This window comes from Pelobates fuscus, chromosome 1, assembly GCF_036172605.1.
Source record: "Pelobates fuscus isolate aPelFus1 chromosome 1, aPelFus1.pri, whole genome shotgun sequence".
Classification (NCBI taxonomy): domain Eukaryota; kingdom Metazoa; phylum Chordata; class Amphibia; order Anura; family Pelobatidae; genus Pelobates; species Pelobates fuscus.
Window position 1 is genome coordinate 245,815,498 of NC_086317.1, and position 22,078 is coordinate 245,837,575.

Genomic DNA, 22,078 nt, shown 5'->3' on the forward strand with positions numbered 1-22,078 from the left:
AAACGTATAGCTATACAAGTGATAATACAAGTCACACGGCACTATAACAACTATCTAAGCTTTGTTCAGTGACCAGTCTCCTAGCTATTCATTCGGCTATATAAACCTGCTGTTTACTCTTGGAGCCACTAGACTTGACCCTATGTACCGTTAATTAAAGTCTTTAGTCTGTCGCTCTTCAAGAGGGATCTTTTAGTAGGTAGCTGTGTATTGCTAAGATTCTTTAGAGATGAGCCATTTAGGCTTGATTGCACTACATAGACTATTCTACTTCATACCCATGCTATCTAACTATTTACTGAACTAATTCAAGAACGTTGTTTATATATTTACCTTATACTCCAGTTTATACTCTTCAAGTTCGGATTTCTTTCCCAACTATTTGAGTATTTTGCTTTGTTCCTCTACAAATGTCTGAAGTGGTTCCTGACGTGGATGAAAGTAAGACTCGAAAGCGCACCATGGCCCAGTGCAGTGATTTATTTACAGTCACCACCCTGCAAACGGAAAAAAACATCTAACTTCCAAAATAAATTGAAACTCTAATATGCTGATTGGACTCACATACTCCTAAACACTCCGATAAAACCCTTCTTAGCCTTGAATTGTTTAGAGAACAGTGATTGGAAAATAAAAATTGAAGAATTAATATATAAACAAATTACCTTATATTATACATTTTATTTTTTCTTGTGTACTTTGTGAATAGTCAAATAAGTATTCATTTTATTTTAAACTGATAATGTAATGTTTTATGCTATCAACAAAACAACTTTAACAATCCCTTTAAAGATTTTTAAATAATTAAATGAATAATTAAATGTGCATTCCCCATCATGAAGCTGGCAATCTCCAAACGGAGATTCAGGAGTCAAGATCTGATCACACTTTCAGCGAATGGAAGCGTTAGTGTTTTACATGGGCACAGCAGCAGGGGGAGGAGAAATATCATTGGGAGGCCGGACAGCATCAGGAGAAACTCTGGGCTAACTTGCAGAATTTGTGATAATTTAATGTTTTATGGTGATAATTTTATGTTTTATGCTACTTTAACAAGGCCTTTAAAATGAACCTTTAGTCTTATATTGACCTTTAGCTAGATAAAAATATTTAAATTAATAATTAAATGGGCACATGCGTGGAACTCATGTGCATTCCCCATCATCAAGCTGGCCAACTCCACACGGGGAGGCATGCTATACTGCAGATATACATCAGCAATGACTAAATGCCCATAGTCTGTCTGACGAGGAGTCAGGGGGAGGCTATAATATCAACTAAATATTGGAAAATCTATTAATTTGAGATATCGCTAACACCATGTATAGATGGAATTGCATGGTGAATTGATTTATGCTAAATACATTTTAAAGTACAGGTATTCTTTAAGGATCTAATTATATCGAATACATTGTGTCCAACAGAAGTGAAAACATTTTTGTTATTCTACTCAACTACTGAGGTGACTATCAGTGTTATTTACAAAACTGAGAATTCAAAATGAATTTCAAAATTAAAGGAACACTATATAGGTATACAAACATGTGTAACAAGGTTAATTTATAAAACTGTTCTCAAAACAACAGCACATGGAGAGAAAAAACAATATAAGAACAGCCAGGTGCAAACCATATAAGCGCTCCCTCAAGTGCTTTAAATATTCAAATGTATATAGAATATAAAATGCACACCATAACAATTTTACAAAAATATATTTAAATTTGATTATGTACAAAAAAGTACCAGAATGAAAACATATAAGAAAAAAATAATATTAACAAAGTAACAGAAGTAAAGGCAGATACAATAAAATAATAGTAATAAATTACCACAAAAATCCTTACAAGCCTCTGAGGTAATTTATTACTGTTACTTTGTTTATATTCATTTTTTCTTATATGTTTTCATTCTGGTACTTTTTTGTACATAATACAATGTAAATATTTGTTTGAGATTGTTATGGTGTGCATTCTATATTCTATATACATAATAATTTATAAAACTGGCAATTTCTATTGAAATAAATATTTACATAAATATATGTAAATGCAACACAAACAGCTAGGGGCCTGTTTGCTCATAATCTGATACTATAGGAAAGTACATTTTACCTGAATCAGGACGAAGAGTTTTTCAGATAAATCTCGGATAATCAATTCATCCAGGTGTGGATTAAAAGGCATGTGATTCAAATCATCTTTAACAAACGTGTACACAAGTCTAGTAATATCACCAAAAGCAAAATACATTTTGGGTAACAGTGAGAAATTGTAAGGAAGGAAGTTATTCATTACTTTTGTCAACATTCTTGTAATTAGTGCATAACTAGTGTACACTTGACTTCTGTCAATGTGTGTTAAAGGGTTACTCCAAGGACCTATGACCACTTCAGTGATTTGAAGTAGTCATGGTGCCTGAAGTTTGTATGTGCAGTGCACAACTATAAAACGCTGTACATATTGTGTTTAATCCCTCTGTTGCCAATGGTGTAACTATAATTCTGGGCTGATAAGGTCAATTTTGTGTAAATTCCATTGCACAGACTGTCATTGCCTTACAGTGATCAGCTGGTGCTCTCAGCTTGTAAATGGTCACAGTTGCAGCTTCCAGCTTCTGTAGCTCTGCAGAAGCTGAAAGAGCATTACCACCTCACCAGGGAGCCTTGCAGCCTGGTGGGTACCTAGGCATCATAACCACTACAGTAGACTGCAATGGTTAGGATGATTGACGTGACACTTTAATGATGTACCATAGAGCTTGGAATATTGGACAATATAGGCACCAAAACAGCTTTAGCTTAAATAAGTGGTTTATGTGTATATATCATGCCACATGCAGTCTCACTACTCAATTCTCTGTCATTTAGAAGTTAAATTGCTTTGTTTATATAGCTCTAGTCACACCTCCCTGCATGTGACTTGCACAGCCTTTCTAACCACTTCCTGTAAAGTGAGATTTAATGTTTAAACTTCCTTTATTGCACATTCTGTTTAATTTAGAATTTATTGTGTCCTGCTCTGTTAGTAGCCTGCATGAACCTCCTGTGTGTCATTAAAGTTCCATTTATAGAGCAGGGGAGAAAACTTCTAAAATAAGTTACATTGACACTCCAGACCCCTAAAGCACTTTAGCTTGATTTAAAGCGTTACGTGTGAAGACGGTGACCTCTTTTTTTGCATTTTAGAAAAAGTGCAGATATCAATAGAATTTGACAATATCAATAGAATTTGACATTTGTATAAATTAGATTGGTTAAACACCCTTGCCTTTTCAAGCAGACAACTAGTCATGTTACAATTAGCTTAGCTGCATTGATCTCAACAGGCAGCAATTGCCCAGAAGACCTGCCTTGCACGTCTCATTGAGCTGTATTGTCAGTTTGTTATTGAACAGTCACATAAAGTCTGGGCGAGGTTAGAACAGGAGGGCTTGCAAAGGCAGCAAGCAAGAGAAATACAGTTTTTGCAAGCTGTTTTCAGATATACCCCGAATGAAAAAATGCATAATTAAATGCATGCAAGTTTTATTTTGGGGTATACAGGCATACCCCACTTGTAAGTACACAATGGGATCAGAGCATGTATGTAAAACAAAAATGTACTTAAAGTGAAGCAATACCTTTTTTAACTTCCCAATGCATGTACTGCATTGCAATAGTAATTTACAGGCATAACTGATACTGCAACTGCAGATTTCCAGTGATTTTATTTCCAGTGATTTATTTAGTGATTTCCAGTGGGCTTTTATTTAGTTAAAACAAACAGTAAAATCAAAACTGTGCTGTATTAATCTATGACATTGTCAAATGCTGTAAGATGCACACAGACGCTGGTTTGGCTCTGTGTAATTGTTGTTGGTACATGCACGACAAAAATAAAGAATAAAAAAAAAAAAAACATAAAAAGAAAAATCTCATTCAAGATTGTACCATTTATTTTTAATGTTTTACTCATCTGACAACCTTAAACTGGGAGGAAAAGTAAAATAAACCTGCCCACTGGGCCATTTTCTGTTAATACAGTGACAATTTGTATTTGTTAGCAGCTTATTCGCACATTTTGATTAGAAACACCTCTTCATCACTTTAAGCATTTATGGTTTAACTTTGAATCCTCAGAATTGTGGCTAATGCAGCTAAGCTGCTAAATCATAGTTATAGAAAATGGCAGGGTAAACCCTTTCACTGGATGGCGCCGATTGCAGAATATAGACAATGTAGGGGCAGGTAAAAAATATATATGTTTAGCTAGGAGTAGACATTATAAATTTGAGATGATTAACCTGTGCCATGTCAGAAGGTGTGAAAAGTTTTTGCCCCAATGACACTGAACTCAGCTGCTCCGGGCGAGAATAGAAACTTCCATTTCCTGTTCACTCGTGGACAGAAGAGGCACGGGAATGTCTGTACTTGCCAGTGTACCTAAAGTGAGTGTATGTAAAGCAGGGTATGCCTGCATATATTAAACAATGATTTTTATTTATTTTGTATTTTGGCAGTGGAGTGTCTCTTAAAGATCTGATTGGAAATTAAACCTTTTTATTTTTTTCATTCAGGCTGTGTCAGCCAAAGCCAGGGGAGGTATGGCCAGGGCTACATAAACAGAAATATATGTTTATCTCTGGTGATTGAATAGTAATTTTCCAAAAGACTTCTACAGGAATTTAGCTTTTTGCAAAACTAGACTATAGAGCCAGGCAGGGGCGTATTAGCCGTGAGGCAAACAAGGCATTTGCCTTGGGCGGCATTTTCCAGGGGGCGGCAAAAAACGCCGCCCCCAAATGCCCAAGGCAAATGTCTTGTTAGCCTTGCGGCTAACAGACATGCTGGGCTGGTTGCTGGGCGGCCGGCGAGGGAGCTCTTCCCCTGAGCTCTCTGCTCAGCTCCCTCGCGCGCCGCCCGCAGAGTGAGACTGGTAGCCGGAATATGACGTCATATTCCGGCTCCGCCTCCCAGCCTCACTCTGCGGGCGGCGCGCGAGGGAGCTGAGCAGAGAGCTCAGGGGAAGAACTCCCTCGCCGGCCGCCCAGCCTGCCCGCCAGTGCTGTCCTGCAGCCACTGGACCACCAGGGAATGGGAGAATGGGGGGAGTAAATAAAAAAAAAAGTGTTAATGTGAGTGTGTGTGTCTCTGACTGTGTGTGTCTGATAGTGTGTGTGTGTCTGATAGTGTGTGTGTGTTAGTGTGTATGTGTGTGTCTGTTAGTGTGTGTGTCTGACTGTGTGTCTGACAGTGTGTGTCTGACTGTGTGTGTGTCAGTGTGTGTCTGACTGTGTGTGTGTCTGTTAGTGTGTGTGTGTGTCCGACTGTGTGTGTTTGTTAGTGTGTGTGTCTCACTGTGTGTGTCTGTTAGTGTGTGTGTGTGTGTGTCCGACTGTGTGTGTTTGTTAGTGTGTGTGTGTCAGACTGTGTGTTTGTTAGTGTGTGTGTCTGTTAGTGTGTGTGTCTGTTAGTGTGTGTGTGTCCGACTGTGTGTGTTTGTTAGTGTGTGTGTTTGTTAGTGTGTGTGTCTGACTGTGTGTGTTTGCTAGTGTGTGTGTCTGTTAGTGTGTGTGTGTCCGACTGTGTGTGTTTGTTAGTGTGTGTGTGTCCGACTGTGTGTGTTTGTTAGTGTGTGTGTGTCCAACTGTGTGTGTTTGTTAGTGTGTGTGTCTCACTGTGTGTGTCTGTTAGTGTGTGTGTGTCCGACTGTGTGTGTTTGTTAGTGTGTGTGTCCGACTGTGTGTGTCTGACTGTGTGTGTGTTAGCTAGTGTATGCGTATCTCTCAGTGAATGTGTGTGTATTTAGAAGGCGGGGCAGGGGGGAAGGGTTGGGTGGGGGTGGCGCGCGCGCGGGGGGAGGGGGGGTGTCTGAGTTTTGTCCTGCCTAGGGCAGCACAAAACCAAGATACACCACTGGAGCCAGGGACATATTGCTTCCAAGGGTTTGTATGAAAAATGTGTTATATGAGCCACCGATCTTCATATAACAATAAACATTGGATAGCCATATTGTTATGTCCCAAAGTGTGGGCTGGCGCTTAATTACTAAATGTAATGGTGCGAGTGTATAAATTGAAATGAGATTAGATCTCCGAATGTAACATAATAAGCAGTTTGACCTAATGCAGTGAGGAAAACTGCAAATTGCTTATCTGCAGCAACATGTATTGCTCCAGCCTCTCCACCTGCAAGCTCCATAATTCAGGAGCAGGTTCAAAATGCTGAATAGAGCCTATTAATGCCGTGTGTGTTATAATCCTCGTCACCACCGTTATTTCCCAAAGCGTGGGCCTGTGCTTATAGTGAATGTAATTCTGCGAGTGTCTACTCCATAAATTATACACACAGGCACGAGGTCTCAAATCCAGAGGCAGTGTATTACTGCGTATAAAGGCTTTCTTACTACATACACTATACAGCTTCCTAACCCATTAGCAGTGTCTCAGTGTCGGCCCAAGTTGGCTGAATTGAGTCACTCAACAAGATGGCCGCTGCTTCCTAATGACCAGTACACCCCCCTTCTCCCAGCATGCACTGCAGCAGGAAAAAAGGGGAGGGGCATAATGCCACCCCCAACCTGGTAGAACTCTGAGACAGAGTTTATTACTGCTACTAATGGCATTACTCTATGAGTTTTATTTTTCTCTACTGTAGATATTTTTACAGTGAGTCTGTCTGAACATCACACAACATCTTCTCAATGAAGAAGTGCCAGTTAGGGGCAAAATGGTCTTCACGAAAGCACAAATGGGTGTTGTAATGGGTGTTGTTATCCAGCAGACTGTGAGAAAAAAAAAAAAAGTACTATCTGCTTTTCTTTAATGATTATTGAAAATCAATTTATAACTTTTATAATTATGGAACCAAAATCCTGTTTTGATTGCTCTGCGATTACTTTATCTTGTGCAGTGGACACTTGCTGGGTACTTGAATATTTATTTATTTTTTAAAAAGCTCAAAAATCCTATTTTGATAATTTAACCTGAATACATTTCAGAATATTTGTTGACGTGTAGAACAGTGTATGTGCACTATTATATTTAACAGTGAGTGCATAACATGTAACATATTTCCTAAATATGAATGAAATAGCAAAAGACGAGCAAATATATTGATACGGTGTGGCAAAGGCTGCACTTTATATGTTTCTGAAAGTCAATTAAAACCAAATACAGTTATCTTATTTACACAAATACCATTGTATACCATTTAACCCCTTAAGACCGCAGCCAAATGTACAAGTTGTGAACGAAACAAAATGTAAACAAAACCTGGCATTTGCGCTATATGTCTGTCCAACCGTAATTCACCTCTTTCATATTAAATGCACCCCCCTTATTATATATCATTTTATTCAGGGGAAACAGGGCTTTTATTTAATATCAAATATTTAGCTATGAAACATAATTTAATATGAAAAAAATGGGAGAAAATAAGATTTTTATTTTATCTTTTTAGTTCTACATGACATTTTAACTGTCAATGTCATAATACTGTTTGCTTTTACTGCAATAAAATACACATATTTGTATTCAGCAAAGTCTCACGTGTAAAACAGTACCCCCTATGTACAGGTTTTATGGTGTTTTGGGAAGTTACAGGGTCAAATATATCGTGTTACATTTGAAATTGAAATTCGCCAGATTGGTTACGTTGCCTTTGAGACTGTATAGTAGCCCAGGAAATAAATTTACATCCATAATGGCATACCATTTGCAATAGTAGATGACCCAAGGTATTGCAAATGGGGTATGTCCAGTCTTTTTTAGTAGCCATTTGGTCACAAACACTGGCCAAAGTTAGCGTTAAAATTTGTTTGTGTGTGAAAAATGCAAAAATCGCCAATTTTGGACAGTGTTTGTGACTAAGTGGCTACTAAAAAAGAATGGACATACCCCATTTGCAATACCTTGGGTTGTCTACTATTGCAAATAGTATGCCATCATAGGGGTAATTTTCATTCATAGGGTCATAACGGCAAAGTAAGCAATCTGGCGAATTTTAAAGTGAAAAAAATGAAACACAAGCCTTATATTTGACGCTGTAATTTTTGAAAACATTATAAAACCTGTACATGAGGGGTACTGTTGCTGAACACAAATATTTGTGTTTCAAAACTGTAAAAAGTATTGCAGCAATAATATCGTCCGTGTAAGTGCTGTTTGTGCGTGAAAAATGCAAAAAACGTCACTTTTACTGGCGATATCATCGTTGTAATACATTTTACTGTTTTGAAACACTAATATTTGTGTTCAGCGAAGTCTCCCGAGTAAAACAGTACCCCCTATGTACAGGTTTTATGGTGTCTTGGAAAGTTATAGGGTTAAATATAGTGCTAGCAAATTAAATTCCCTTTACTTTCGGCATGGTTTGTCAGGCAGGTCCCACTAATTGTAATTAATTAGGATACCTAATTATGTAAAATTATTACATAAATATATGTGTAGAATTAATATATGTATATATATACATATGTGTAAATATACGTATATATATATATATTTTTTTTAAATATTTTTATTTATATATAGGTATATATATAGTGATATATACGTATATATATATATATATATTATTTCGTTCTACGTGTATTTTGATATCAATATATATATATTAATATCACAATACAGTTAGAACGAAATAAAACACATCTATATATTTTTTTAATATATTTTTTTTATTATTTTTTTTATTTTATTTTTTTACGTATTTACATATTTTTTTATATTATGTATAAATATATATAACAATAATTATATATATATTTAATCAGTATCAGTCTACGTGTAATTTGATATTAATATTTATATATATATATATTAATATTAAAATACACCTAGACAGTGTATGTGTGTGTGTGTATATGTGTATATATATACTTAGATCATATATATATATATATATATACACTTAGATCATATATGATATATATATATTTTTTACACTTATTTAACTTATTTTATTTGATTTCCAGCCAGCAGGGGGACTAACTGTCATTACAGTTAGTCCCCCTGCTGGCAATACAGAAGCCAGCTATCCCGGCCATGTGATTGTGAGGTCCTCGCAAGGACCTCACTCTCACATGACCGGGAGGGACCGGAGGAGGAAGATCTGCCGCGGGGGGGCTCCCTGGGAGTCCCCCCAACCGCGATCGCTGGCGTAGGACCGCCGGCGACCGGGTAAGTAAATAAAAACTGGAGGGCGTACATTTACGTCCTGCGGCGTTTAGAGCCGCTTTTAAAAGGACGTAAATGTACGCCCTCTGGACTTAAAGGGTTAAAAGCAAATAGTTGCTTGACTGGATTATGTATTAAACATGTATTCCAGACCCTATATTGTTAAAACAACCATTTAGCTAGCTTGCCCCCATAAAAGGTAATAAAACTTTCCTTATTCCCAGCGCCGCGTTGGTCCGCCAGTACTGGCCCTGCCCCCGATCCAACCCCTTGCTGACATCATCAGAATTTATGATTTTTAGCCAATCCAATGCTTTCCCATAGGCAAGGAGGCAGAAGGGGGTGGGGCCAAATGCGTCTCCATGCAGCGTCTCCATGCTGAGCCATCTGAGGAGTGGTTACTGCAGGTGTCCCTAGGGGGCAATGTAAACACTGCCTTTTCTGTGAAAAGGCAGTGTTTACATGAAAATGCCTGCAGGGAATGATTATACTCACCAGAACAACTACATTAAGCTGCAGTTGTTCTGGTGACTATAGTGTCCATTTAAAAGAGACTCCTGAAACTTAACTGTACTCTTGAAGAACCAAAATATGGTGTAAGTGGTCACCAAATCTGCAAGATGGATAAACTTGTCATCCTACTGTCAACCAATGTCCAGAAGGCTTTTGACTGTTTGGACATGGGTTTTATGCTTTAACAGAAGGCTGGGCTTTGGTGAAAAATATATTGGATGATATCAGTCAGTGTAATTAAAATTAATTTGCTTTCTATAATCTTAATTTTTCTTCTAGACCCTCCCATTAAATGTGCCCCAGGGCTACTTTATGTATGTCAACATTGCAATCTCCATTCATGGAGGGATGGGAAAAAGATCCATGTACAAGTACATCTCTAAGGTTAACCTTACTTCTCTCCCAAAACAGTTAAAAATACGATATGTGATAAGTGACTAAATATATAGTGGTGGAGCAATACAAAAGCAACGGGAAATTATCTTATCATTTTCATTAAGAAAACAATTGCTTAGGAGGTCAGGGGTATGTTAGAAAATACCTTCAAAGGCATAACTATGCATACAGTGAGCCTTACAGATCTTAGGCTTCCATGCACATGAGTATATTTAGTTACCTCCACTGTTTTGTCTTTCCACATATTTTACCATCTGCACTGTATTTTGTTGTATTTTTTTCTTTTTTATGTCGCACCCCTGACCTCCTATGAAATTGTTTTCTTAATGAAAAATGTTAAATAATTCCCCTTTGCTTTTTTAGGGTTCCACCACTATATAGGTGATTTATTCACTTACCACATATCACATTTTTAACGGTTTTGGGTGAAGGAAGTAAGATTAGCCTACCAGGATGTTTTGAGCTGCTAAGTACACAACTACTAATACAATTTTAAATAATCACACACACAATTTTCAAGCTTCTTCAGCAACCCAGCTGTTTTCAAGGGTGGCTCATTTAGTTACATCCAGCAATTAACTTCTGTCTTGTCGATGAACTTGGACAAACACCTTACTGTAGTCTTGACTACTCAATATTGCGTACGTTAGAACCGTGGTGTTCTACGATAGACTCATATACAACACATATTACTGTGATGTTTTTTTACTATTGTGGGCTGTGAAACCGTCACATATATATTGTGTTTCAATGCTGTTGGTTTTAAAGATAAATTCCTATATTCCTAATAATATCACAATGTGAAAAATAATTGAGGGGTTGATACACTTATATTTATTACATAATACTGTGAGTTTTATCGCTGTGAAAGGGCACTCACAGCGATAAAGTCCATTCTTCCAAACCCCTAGAACAGAGTGAAGCAACTGTGCTATTATTTAATGGCTGACTGCTAAGTGTATAATTAAATATTGTGGGAGGGTTGAATCTAAGGACGGTTTGGTTTAGATATGTTAGCAGCTTAATAAATATAGCTATGTAGAAATAAATCAAACATGACTACATTTTAACTCTTTGTTGTTCAAGACTGCCCCATGGTCATATTTATACCTCCAGATCCCTCCCATCCAGAGCTGTCTAAGGCTCCTGTTTAACATTAAAAGACCAAGAATGTTAAAAATCTCATTGTGTATTCTGGATCGTGGTAAATCTCCTTAGATCTATTGTAATCAAAATCCTTAATCAGCAGACTGTCTGAAAGGTTGGATTTATTTTTGCTCAAAGTCTTACCAAGCTGGAATGGGAGTTACCACTGCCAAATGGTATGCAGATATTTCTGCATAAATAAAATTCAACAACAGTTTGCCGTAATAGAGAGATTGCGAGCAGTCTCATCCCTTATCCGTTAGAGGATTGGATTAAAATATATATCACACAAGAAGGTTTGTTTTAATTTTAAATAACAAATTACTGTTGTATATCTTTGAAAACACACACATAAATATATGTGGATATCATAGAGGAGCCTATGTCCAATCTAATGCTCCTCATTAACCCCTTCAGGACCAGACTGTTTTGACCATGTTGTACGTTAAGGACCAGGGCTGTTTTAACACGTTTGTGGTGTTTGTGTTTTAGGTGTAATTTTCCTCTCTCTCATTTACTTTTTCCATACAAGTTATATACATTATGTACATACCATTATTTGTATCATGTCATATAATTTACATACTTTTATGTATATAGGGCTATAAGTACAAGTAGGAAATTGCTGTTTTAATATATATATTTCTAAAATGTATCAATAGTGACATTGTAACACTGTTATCTGTCATAAATCTCTGAATCACACCTCACATGTACATATTTTTTTTTAAAGTAGACAACCCCGGGTATTCAATATGGGGTATGTCCATTCTTTTTTAGTAGCCACTTAGTCACAAACACTGGCCAAAGTTAGCATTTATATTTGTTTGTGTGTTAAAAATACAAAAAACAATTATGAACGCTAACTTTGGTCAGTGTTTATGACTAAGTGGCTACTAAAAAAGTCTGAACATACCCCATTTGCAATACCTTGGGTTGTCTTCTTTTGCAAATTGTATGCCATTATGGGGGTAATTCTCATTCCTGGGCTACCATACGCTCTCAAAGGCAACATAACCAACCTGGCAATTTTCAATGTAAAAATATTTCACCCTGCAACTTTTTTAAAAAACACTATAAAACCTGTACATGGGGGGTACTGTTATACTCGGGAGACTTTACTCAACACAAGTATTAGTGTTTCAAAACAGTAAAACGTATCACAACAATTATATAATCAGTGAAAGTGCTGTTTGTGTGTGAAAAATGCAAACAAAGTCACTTTCACTGACAATATCATCGCTGTGATATGTTTTACTGTTTTGAAACACTAATATTTGTGTTCAGCGAAATCTCCCGAGTAAAACAGTACCTCCGTGTACAGGTTTAAGAGTGTCATAGAAAGTTACAGGGTTATACAGTGCTAGCAAATTAAATTCTCTGGACTTTCGGCCTGGGTTGTCAGGCATGTCCCTCAAATTGCAATCAATAAAATTACTTGATTAGGTAATAAAACATTACATAAATACGCGCACAGAATTTAAATATATATGCATATTTATATATTTGACGTCTACGTGTATATTTATGAAATTATTTATGTAATTTTGTATATGGATATATATATTTTGTATTATTTTGATTTATTTATATATACATAGATGTATATATAATTTCATTCTAAGTGTATTTTGATATAAATATATATATATTTAGTAATATCAAAATACAGTTAGAATAAAATTATATATATACATATAATTTTAAAAAATATTTATTATTTTTACGTTTTAATTTATTTTAATTTACTTATTATTAGAATTTTATAATAATATATATATATACAATATATATAGTTATTATATAATATATATATAAGTGTGTAATTTAATTATAAGTGTATTTTTATATTAATATATGTATATATTAATATAAGAATACACTTAGTATGACATTATTTTTATAAGATATATAGACATATATTGTAGACATATATACACATATATAATTATATTTTTATTAACATTAACATTATTTTTTTGTAATTTTACACATGCAGGGAGACTGCCTGTCAGCACAGGCAGTCCCCTTGCAGGCAGATACATGGACAGCTATTGTGGCCATGTGACTGCTCTGTGGAGCGATCACGTGACCATGGGGTCCTAATTCGCTGCGGGGAGACTGCCTTGGCTGTCAGGCAGTCTCCCCACACCAGGAGCAACACCGATTGCCGCCAGGGGAACGACGGTGACCCGCTAAGTACATAATACCGTTATGACAGTTCAGGACCGTCACCGGTTCTCAAGGGGATTTTTCAGATGATGGTCCTGAACCATCCACGATCGTGAAGAGGTTAAAGAGCATTGGAAACCTAATGTATATGTGTGCTGAGCACTTCGAGTACATTCAAACTTCCCCATAGGAAAGCAATGAATAACTTTCTATGGGAGATTCCTCCTCTCATGAGTTTTACACAGTCAGTGCAGTGGAAATGCCTGTCATGCTGACTGCCCCTAGAGGTGGATTTAACCCTGCAATGTAAACGTTACAGTTTCTAAAAAAAACTGCAGTGTTTTATATTGCAGATTTTAAAGGACAGGTACACTGCACCCAGACCACTTCCTTGAAATGAAGAGGTTTGGGTGACTAAAATGGCCCTTTAATTCAGGGGTGGCCAAAAAGTAGATCCCCAGATGTTGCAGAACTACAACTCCCATGATGCTTTGCATGTCTTTAGAAGGACAAAGCATTATGGAAGTTATAAATATATAAATATATATATATAGCGAGAGAGAGTGCTCAACTATGTGGGTATTAGTGTGAAATGCATACTGTTAAAAGGGTGCTCAATATGAGAATCCTGTTACCACACCATAAAATACAATTTATATAAAATATAACCCACAGCACACTAAATATAAGAATATTAGATTTTAATGATATGTTTATAAAGTACACGAGGCAAAGGTAAAATGCATACAAATAAAGACCATGTACCAGTATCTAGTACTAATAAAGTGCATAAAAGTAAACCCACAAGTGTTTTCCAAGGTATACTGATCAGAGGCTGGAGACCAAATAACCTCTGACTTTTTCGGCAAAATGCCTTACTCAAAGAGATCTCAGTATAAATCTATGGACCCTTGTACTATTGTGTAAACCCAAAATGGGTGTAACTCTTCAATAATGTAATAAAATAAATTCAAGTCAGCTGCTATGAATAAGTAAATATTCTAAGTAGATTTAAACCTGCAGTTACTTGCGGACTTCTGCGATCGGCACAGAGTGACAGACAAACAGGGACCTGTACACACACTGACACACACACAGGAACCCATACAAACATAATGACACACATATACACATAGACATAGAGGGGCACCAAAATCTCACCTGTCACTTGACAACCTGCGCCCCGCGGGCCAACACGCCAAAGGCATCTGTCGTGCTTATGTTATCATTGGCCCTTCACAGGCACTCTGATATTCAGGAGCAGGCTTGTAAAATACTATGAACAGATGCTTACGCAATGATTATTTTATTGACTGTTTAAAGCCTGTGAAAAAGCTCTAATCCATGTGTTCACACTGAGTTCATTCCTAAATCCTCCCTAGAATTTTGAAATTTCAACTTAAAATATTTTTTGATGATTTGTGTAGTCAAGAGCCAATGCAAATAAACATACTTTCTTTAATAATTTCAAATAAACTTTGACAGATACATGAATCATAGAACTGCTCTAGAAATCCACAAGTAGGATAATATCAAAATAATACTAGACGATATGGTGTCATGGCATGTTATATAGTGTGTTAACCCAGTATACATAAAAAATGTTTAAATCAATGGATAATTGCACTTCAGCAAGCTAAAGTGCTTTTGGTGCTTGGAGTGTCCCTTAAACTTCTGCTCCTGAAGGCCTCTAGGACACCAGAGAAGAACAACCTGTCAATGGCAGGAAAGGTAGACAAAGGCTAGAAGTATCTAAGATTTTCCATCTTCTGGAGAAATATTTTCGAGCACCAAAAGCCCTCCTAAATCCACATTTTATATTTTTCTCTGTGGGGAGATTTCAAAAATCTTAGAATTGGTCCTAGAATAGAAGTGGAATGGAAACAATCATAAAGTCACATGAAAAACGCCTTCAACCACATTAATATATAATATTCATAGCACTTCTCTCTTGTAAATGGATTAGCAATTGCATTAGAAAACCTTATAAACCAATATTAATTAAGCCTGATTATCCCATACAGTAATACCAGATACGTAAATTATGAAATCAAGAGATTAGAACCAATTTGAAGATTTAACTGCTTAGGTGAGGAGGAGAGGAAATAGGCTTGCTGCACTTGGTATTCAAGGTAAAATCAACTGGCTTTGTTATGAGGAAGTGTGGATTTTAATGCTGTTTATGTTGCAACTATGTCATTTCACATAATGTATATTATTAGTTATATTGGCTGTACTAATAAAGTGCATAAAAGTAAACCCACAAGTTTATTCCAAGGAATACTGACCTTATTTTGTTTTTAATAGGCTTGTAGAATCTCGCTAGGGATGTCTCCAGATGTAATGATGTAATTAAACAGATTTGTGAGTCTAAATGCTGACGATGAGTTCAAAAAAGGTTTTCAACTGTGACATACTGTCAAGTAAACCAGTAACTGGACTGGAAGGAGCACGTGTCATCAAATCATAATAAATAAGTTGCAGACAGTGTGATTCCTTATTCTGCTTCTTTAACATCACAATCTAGTGCTGGAATAAAAATGTCTTCAAGTACATTAACATAGGTCTTCCTCCAAATAATTTACTTTCTCACATACAAGAATCGAACATGTAGGTCCATGCTGATGCAGGGATGTAGATTGTAGATCTGATGATATTATGTTCAATTCAAATCAACATTTCAGCAACATTACCTCAATAGAATAAAAGATCTGACCACTGGTTGTAGGCTTCTAGAACTAGTGTTATGTGCAGATAGCCACAAATGTCCTGGTAGCTGGAACCAGACACTGTGTTATTTCCTTTTATGCATGCTGGGTGTTGCCTGTTGTTGTAACTTTGGTAGAATACTGGTGGTTAGAGGTTTGAAATCCTGATGTAATAACAGAGTAGAAAAATAGTCAGCAAGGCATGTGGTTGACACCCAGTGTTAGAGAGAAGGTTTTTTTTGTGGACTTGTGGTGTGGGTTGCTGAAGGCTGTCTTAGATTGGCATAAGGGAAATCAAAACGGATTTCTCAGCAGTACAGTACAAGCAGATGTACTGCACCAAATTTTCATTTCTTTGCAGTGTCTGACCATTGGTCTGGTGGTAGAAATAGGATACATGCTGTTTCATCTTCAGCTTCTTGACTGGACCTCTCCAGAAGAAGCAGATAAACATACAAACGCTATCAGATTTAATTTTAATCTGCCTCTTTTATGAATCAAATGCCTCTATTAACTAAAGTGGTTCCATCTATTTCATGATTTTTCCATATCATATCATGTGTTTTCTTCCACGAGCCCTCTTTAATATTTTCCAAGACACTCCATATTTCTTTTGTTATTCATAAAAAAGAAAGATACATCAATAGGTTTAAAGGACCACTATAGTGCCAGGAAAACATACTCGTTTTCCTGGCACTATAGTGCCCTGAGGGTGCCCCCACCCTCAGGGACCACCTCCTGCCGGGCTCTGGGGAGAGGAAAGGGGTTAAAACTTACCTTTCACCAGCGCCGGGCGGGGAGCTCTCCTCCTCCGATCCTCCTCCTCTCCTCCCATTCGGCTGAATGCGCACGCGCGGCAAAAGCTGCGCGCGCATTCAGTCGGTCTCATAGGATTTTCACAGTGAGAATCACGCAAGCGCCTCTAGCGGCTGTCAGTGAGACAGCCACTAGAGGATTTGAGGGCTGGATTAACCCATTTATAAACATAGCAGTTTCTGTGAAACTGCTATGTTTATGAAAAAAATGGGTTAACCCTAGCTGGACCTGGCACCCAGACCACTTCATTAAGCTGAAGTGGTCTGGGTGCCTATAGTGGTCCTTTAATAGAAAATAAGCATCAGGGCTATTGCAGTACTGTTTGTACAATGTATTTGATATTATTAAAGGGGATCAGTTGGTGACTACCTGCAGTTTATCTGGGTTAATTTTCTTTTCATCTTTAGTCTTTTTTTTCCATGAAATGAATTATACCAAGAACATACCATGCAAATACAATAGACATGACTACACAAAATAGAACTAATCACAAAAATAGAGGTAGATACAAATTGCTAGTCATTTTTTCATAATCTCTTCCATCAATCTAATACCTCTGGATCCTATAAAACAGTTCTACCATTTAATAACCCTTCCAGCAACAGAGCCATGAGGGACACCCCCTTTTGACAATCCAGATCAGCTATATCTATAAGTCTTCTAATGTTAAAACTAGGGGATCTACTGGATACAAATCCTACATGATCTTGATTAATTATTGTAGGTATAATAATTTTTAATCTGGCTGCAGTGATTGAAGAATACATTTTAATATCACCATTCAGCAATGTAATCGATGTGTAGTTGGCCATCATTTCTTATTTTGTTTTTAATAGGCACTATATAGGCTTGTAGAATCTCGCTAGGGATGTCTCCAGATGTCATAATGTAATTAAACAGATTTGTGAGTTTACCAGCTATGTGATTTTTTAACATTAAATAAAAGCTATTACTAAAGCCAGTCATCTTAACTGCATTATAGGCTCCTGGGCAAAGCAGTGCACTGGGTCAATGCCTACATAACCACTCACAAGAAATTAAAATGTAAATTGGCAATATTAAGCTAATATTTATTGGTACCTACAACAAAATCAGTGTTTAAACATTAAAAAATATGATGTACAGAGAATAATCCACACAAACATTTAGTAGGTAGCAAGGGGAGGCAACTGCCATGGACTGTTAAAAATATTAGAACTTTTTTATAGCTTTACGGCTTTAGCAAATGATGTTTGTTGATTTTGTCTTTGCTTATGTACAATTATTTGTATGATGTTATTTTCGTCATAGTCAAGATTTGTTTTTGCAGTAGCAAGATACCGATGTAAACATTTTAATCAAGAGGGTTTAAAAGTTCTGAAAAAATCTCCCAGAATAATATACGGAAATGTTGGCAAATCTATGGAGCCCCTATGCTTGTGGGGCCTCCTGACAACTTCCCAGCATGCCCATGCATTAAGACAAGCTTGATCAGGCCCAGGGGATTTATTTGCTTTTAATATTTTTTATAGCTGCCTTAACTTCGTCTTCAAGAATAGGGTTATTCAATTTAGTCAATTGATCGGCAGAGATCTTAGGAAAAATATATTTAGAAAAGAAATCAGAAATTGTAACAGGAAACTGTCATGACCATTAAAACTGTATTTTAATTCTAACCACTATTATGAATATATTCACTAGTTAACTTAAAGGATCGCTATAGGGTCAGGAACACAAACATGTATTCCTGACCCTATAGGGTTAAAACCACCATCTAGCCACCCTGGTCCCCTCATGCCTTCCTAAATATAGTAAAATCTTACTTGTATTCAAGTCTGGAGCAGCTTATTTTGTCTTGTCCCTTTTCCTTTAGACCTGCCCACTGCCTGCTGACATCATCAGAACCGGTAGCCTGATCCAATCACAATGCTTCCCCATAGGATTGGCTGAGACTGACAAATAGGCAGATCAGGGGCAGATCCAGCATGATTCAAACACAGCCTTGGCCAATCAGCATCTTCTCATAGAGATGAATTGAATCAATGAATCTCTATGAGGAATGTTTGGATGCATTTTAGGCAGCCAAGACCCAGGAATATCTGAGGGCCCAAGTTGTCCAAATAGCGCTCTGATCCATGCAGTCTAGGGGAAACGCCTCTGTGGGAAAGTTCTGACCAGCCTCACACATGGCCCTATGCCCAAAATAGTTCCAGAGCAATGTGTGCTTTGGCCGATCAACTTTCGGAAGCTCCTGCAGCTAAAATACGGGGTGCTCTGCCTGGCTCTCAGGGAGCATTTGTTTCTCTTCGTTTCAGGTACCTTCCCTCCAAAATAGCACTCTCCTGGCAGGTCGCAAAGTGGTTCAAACCCCGGACCAAGATGTCTGGGAACTGCAAGGTCACCTAGCCAAAAACAGTTCCTTAACATTCGCGGCTGACTACCCCTGAGGTGACCGGGAACCATGAAGTCCTCATGCCAAAATTAGTTCCATAACGGTCGAGACTAAGTATCGCTGAGGACCGTTTGTGGGTTTGAGCTAGTGTTCGGTTTACTTCGTGTTAAAGGAAAGTGCCGAACCAGGGGCACCGAGGGAAAGCTGCTAAGGGCGGCTGGGCAGGGTAACTCCCCAATAGGGTCTCCGACCTGGACCATAGTTGGTGGGCAGGAAGCCAGCTTCCACACTCCTCCAGGAGTTTGTGGCAAACGTCTGTGGAAAAGAGCATTTGTCACAATGTTTATATATGTGTTTATGTGTACATTTTATCAATTCACACTGCACATCTGCCATTTTATAAATATATCACTGAAGTGCTTTGTTTCTGAAAAGAAATCCACTAATGTAGTCCATCACAACTTTGTGTTTTAGGGCTTGAAGGGAGAGAGAGGACAACCTGGGAGTTATGGACTAAAAGGAGAGAAAGGAACAAGAGTAAGTAAGAAGAGTGTTATTTACTGTATATAGTGTGTTAACCACTTAGTTCAGGTCTCACATTGTTATAATTGATCATGTTATCACTGACTGTCATTTCTTGTGTTAGCACATACATGCATTGCTCCACTCTTTCATAAAATATTGCTTCAACAGCTACATACATCACAGAAATGACCACACATGTGAGATTCACTGTATATATGCCTCATACACACACTGCTCCAAGAATTGGTTACCATGCTAATCCACTACATACAGCTGTGCTATAGTGAACAAGAATTGAGGCTATTCAGGTTATATGAATTAAACATCTTGTGTGTCAGTGCCATCATTAATTCCATAAGGATACCGCCATTTATTTTATCAAATAGCAGGCGATCTGTCCACCCCCCATTACTTATTTAAAGTCCCCACCCGATGCCCACTTGTGTTGGCACGGGAGTAATATTGGATAGTAAACCCCAGTGATAGTAAATCCCTTTAAATAATTTAAACCCCTCCTTCTCTTCTCATTCTGATCATTCCTGGACAAGTGAGTAAGTAAGTTCTAGCAGCTTCTTTGAAAACATAAACCCTTAATGTGCTTAGTTTCTATAAAGGCCTCCACATTTCTTTTATTAAGACCTCAAAGCCTGTAGTGCTGTTACAACTAAAAACAAAATAAAATAAAAATGACACCTCACATATTGTCCAGATGTACATGAAATTACTTTCTCTCTCCATCTGTCATTTTAGGGTTCAGACTGTATTCGAACATCAGCAGAGGGACCCCTACAGGTGAGTGCCCTCTGTTAAATGAAGGATTCTGCATGTCAGAGGTTGTATGAATTTGCTATGTAGTAATCCATGCATTGTAAATTCAGAAAGATTTTAGTCACTATGTGTTAGTGCATTGATATCTCCTGCAAACAACTAAATCTATCATTTTTATTTTACAGTGTGCTGAGGGTGTGAAGGGAGAAAAAGGAGACCAAGGGCAACAGGTGAATATCAGACCCCAGATCCCTTGCTTTTCTGACAGTGCATGTGAACATTTGACACAAAATATACAAAGAGCATAAGAAACGCTGGCAGTCTGCCCAGTCCTTATCTGCAGGCTTAGATTTAAGACCTCAAAATATATTAAATATAGACTTTTATCTATTTGTATTTATCTAGACTTGCTTGTCACTAGGAAAGCAGCTCTGTATGATAATACTACTTTTTTAATTTAAGATGCTAATTTGTTATAAACATTCTGTTCAGTCTATTTGCAGATTTCTTGCCTAGTATTGACTTCAATCATTCTGCCACTAGAGCTTACATAAGTCACAGAGCTACATTAGTCCCTCTAGGACAGTTTAAAAACAGTCTATGTAAATACAATGAAAAATATACTTGTGGATACATGAGCTATTATAGAGTAGTGTTCCAAAATTTTTATTTTTTTTTAATTTTTAAAATTCTTTATTTTGTACTGCCTAGGCAATCTATTTTTTACATACGATATATACACTGCTCAAAAAATAAAGGGAATCCAAAAATAACACATCCTAGATCTGAATGAATTCAATATTCTTCTGAAATACTTTGTTCTTTACATAGTTGAATGTGCTGACAACAAAATCACAAAAAAAAATGGAAATCACATTTTTCAACCCATGGAGGTCTGGATTTGGAGTCACACTCAAAATTAAAGTGGAAAAACACACTACAGGCTGATCCAACCTTGATGTAATGCCCTTAAAACAAGTCAAAATGATTTCACAGAAGTGTGATTGACTTGGAGTTACATTGTGTTGTTTAAGTGTTCCGTTTATTTTTTTGAGCAGTGTATTTTCACGGCAGTAAGTTTTGAAGAACCGGATATATGGGCAAATAGCCCAAATGAAATCAATCAAATTAACAGAAAATATAATAGAACAATAAAATGGCAACAATAATGTGTCATAGGATTGTGATGGTATAGTGTGTTTCCCCATGGACACTTCCGCTCAATCCACCATCCACAAACCAAAAATAGGTTAAACAAACTATATGTTGTGTCTTCTTAGGTAAAGGCGCATAGACTTATAGATGCTTAGATGCTTGATGGTTCACACAAATATGCTCCAATGTTTCAAACTGGGAATATTAAATCAATTTCAATCCACAGTGGTATAAGTTTGAACCACAGAGACAGCAGAACTGACTGAACCCAATACGATAAAATATGGTAGGTCAGTGATAACAAAAAGTGAAACTGCACATGTGTATAAACTACAATTCCCATGATAATGAG

At 37.0% G+C, this 22,078-nt stretch overlaps 1 protein-coding gene across 9 annotated transcripts in view; it reads left to right on the forward strand.

Annotated features, from left to right (window-relative positions):
- Positions 1 to 22,078, forward strand: part of COL16A1 (collagen type XVI alpha 1 chain) — a 178,651-nt gene that overhangs the window by 76,653 nt on the left and 79,920 nt on the right. For all 9 annotated transcript variants that reach the window (XM_063456263.1, XM_063456273.1, XM_063456317.1 and 6 more), the window contains exons 12-14: positions 19,753 to 19,815; positions 20,554 to 20,595; positions 20,757 to 20,801. In XM_063456263.1, the coding sequence (XP_063312333.1) occupies positions 19,753 to 19,815; positions 20,554 to 20,595; positions 20,757 to 20,801 (150 nt within the window). The remainder of the gene's footprint in view (positions 1 to 19,752; positions 19,816 to 20,553; positions 20,596 to 20,756; positions 20,802 to 22,078) is intronic.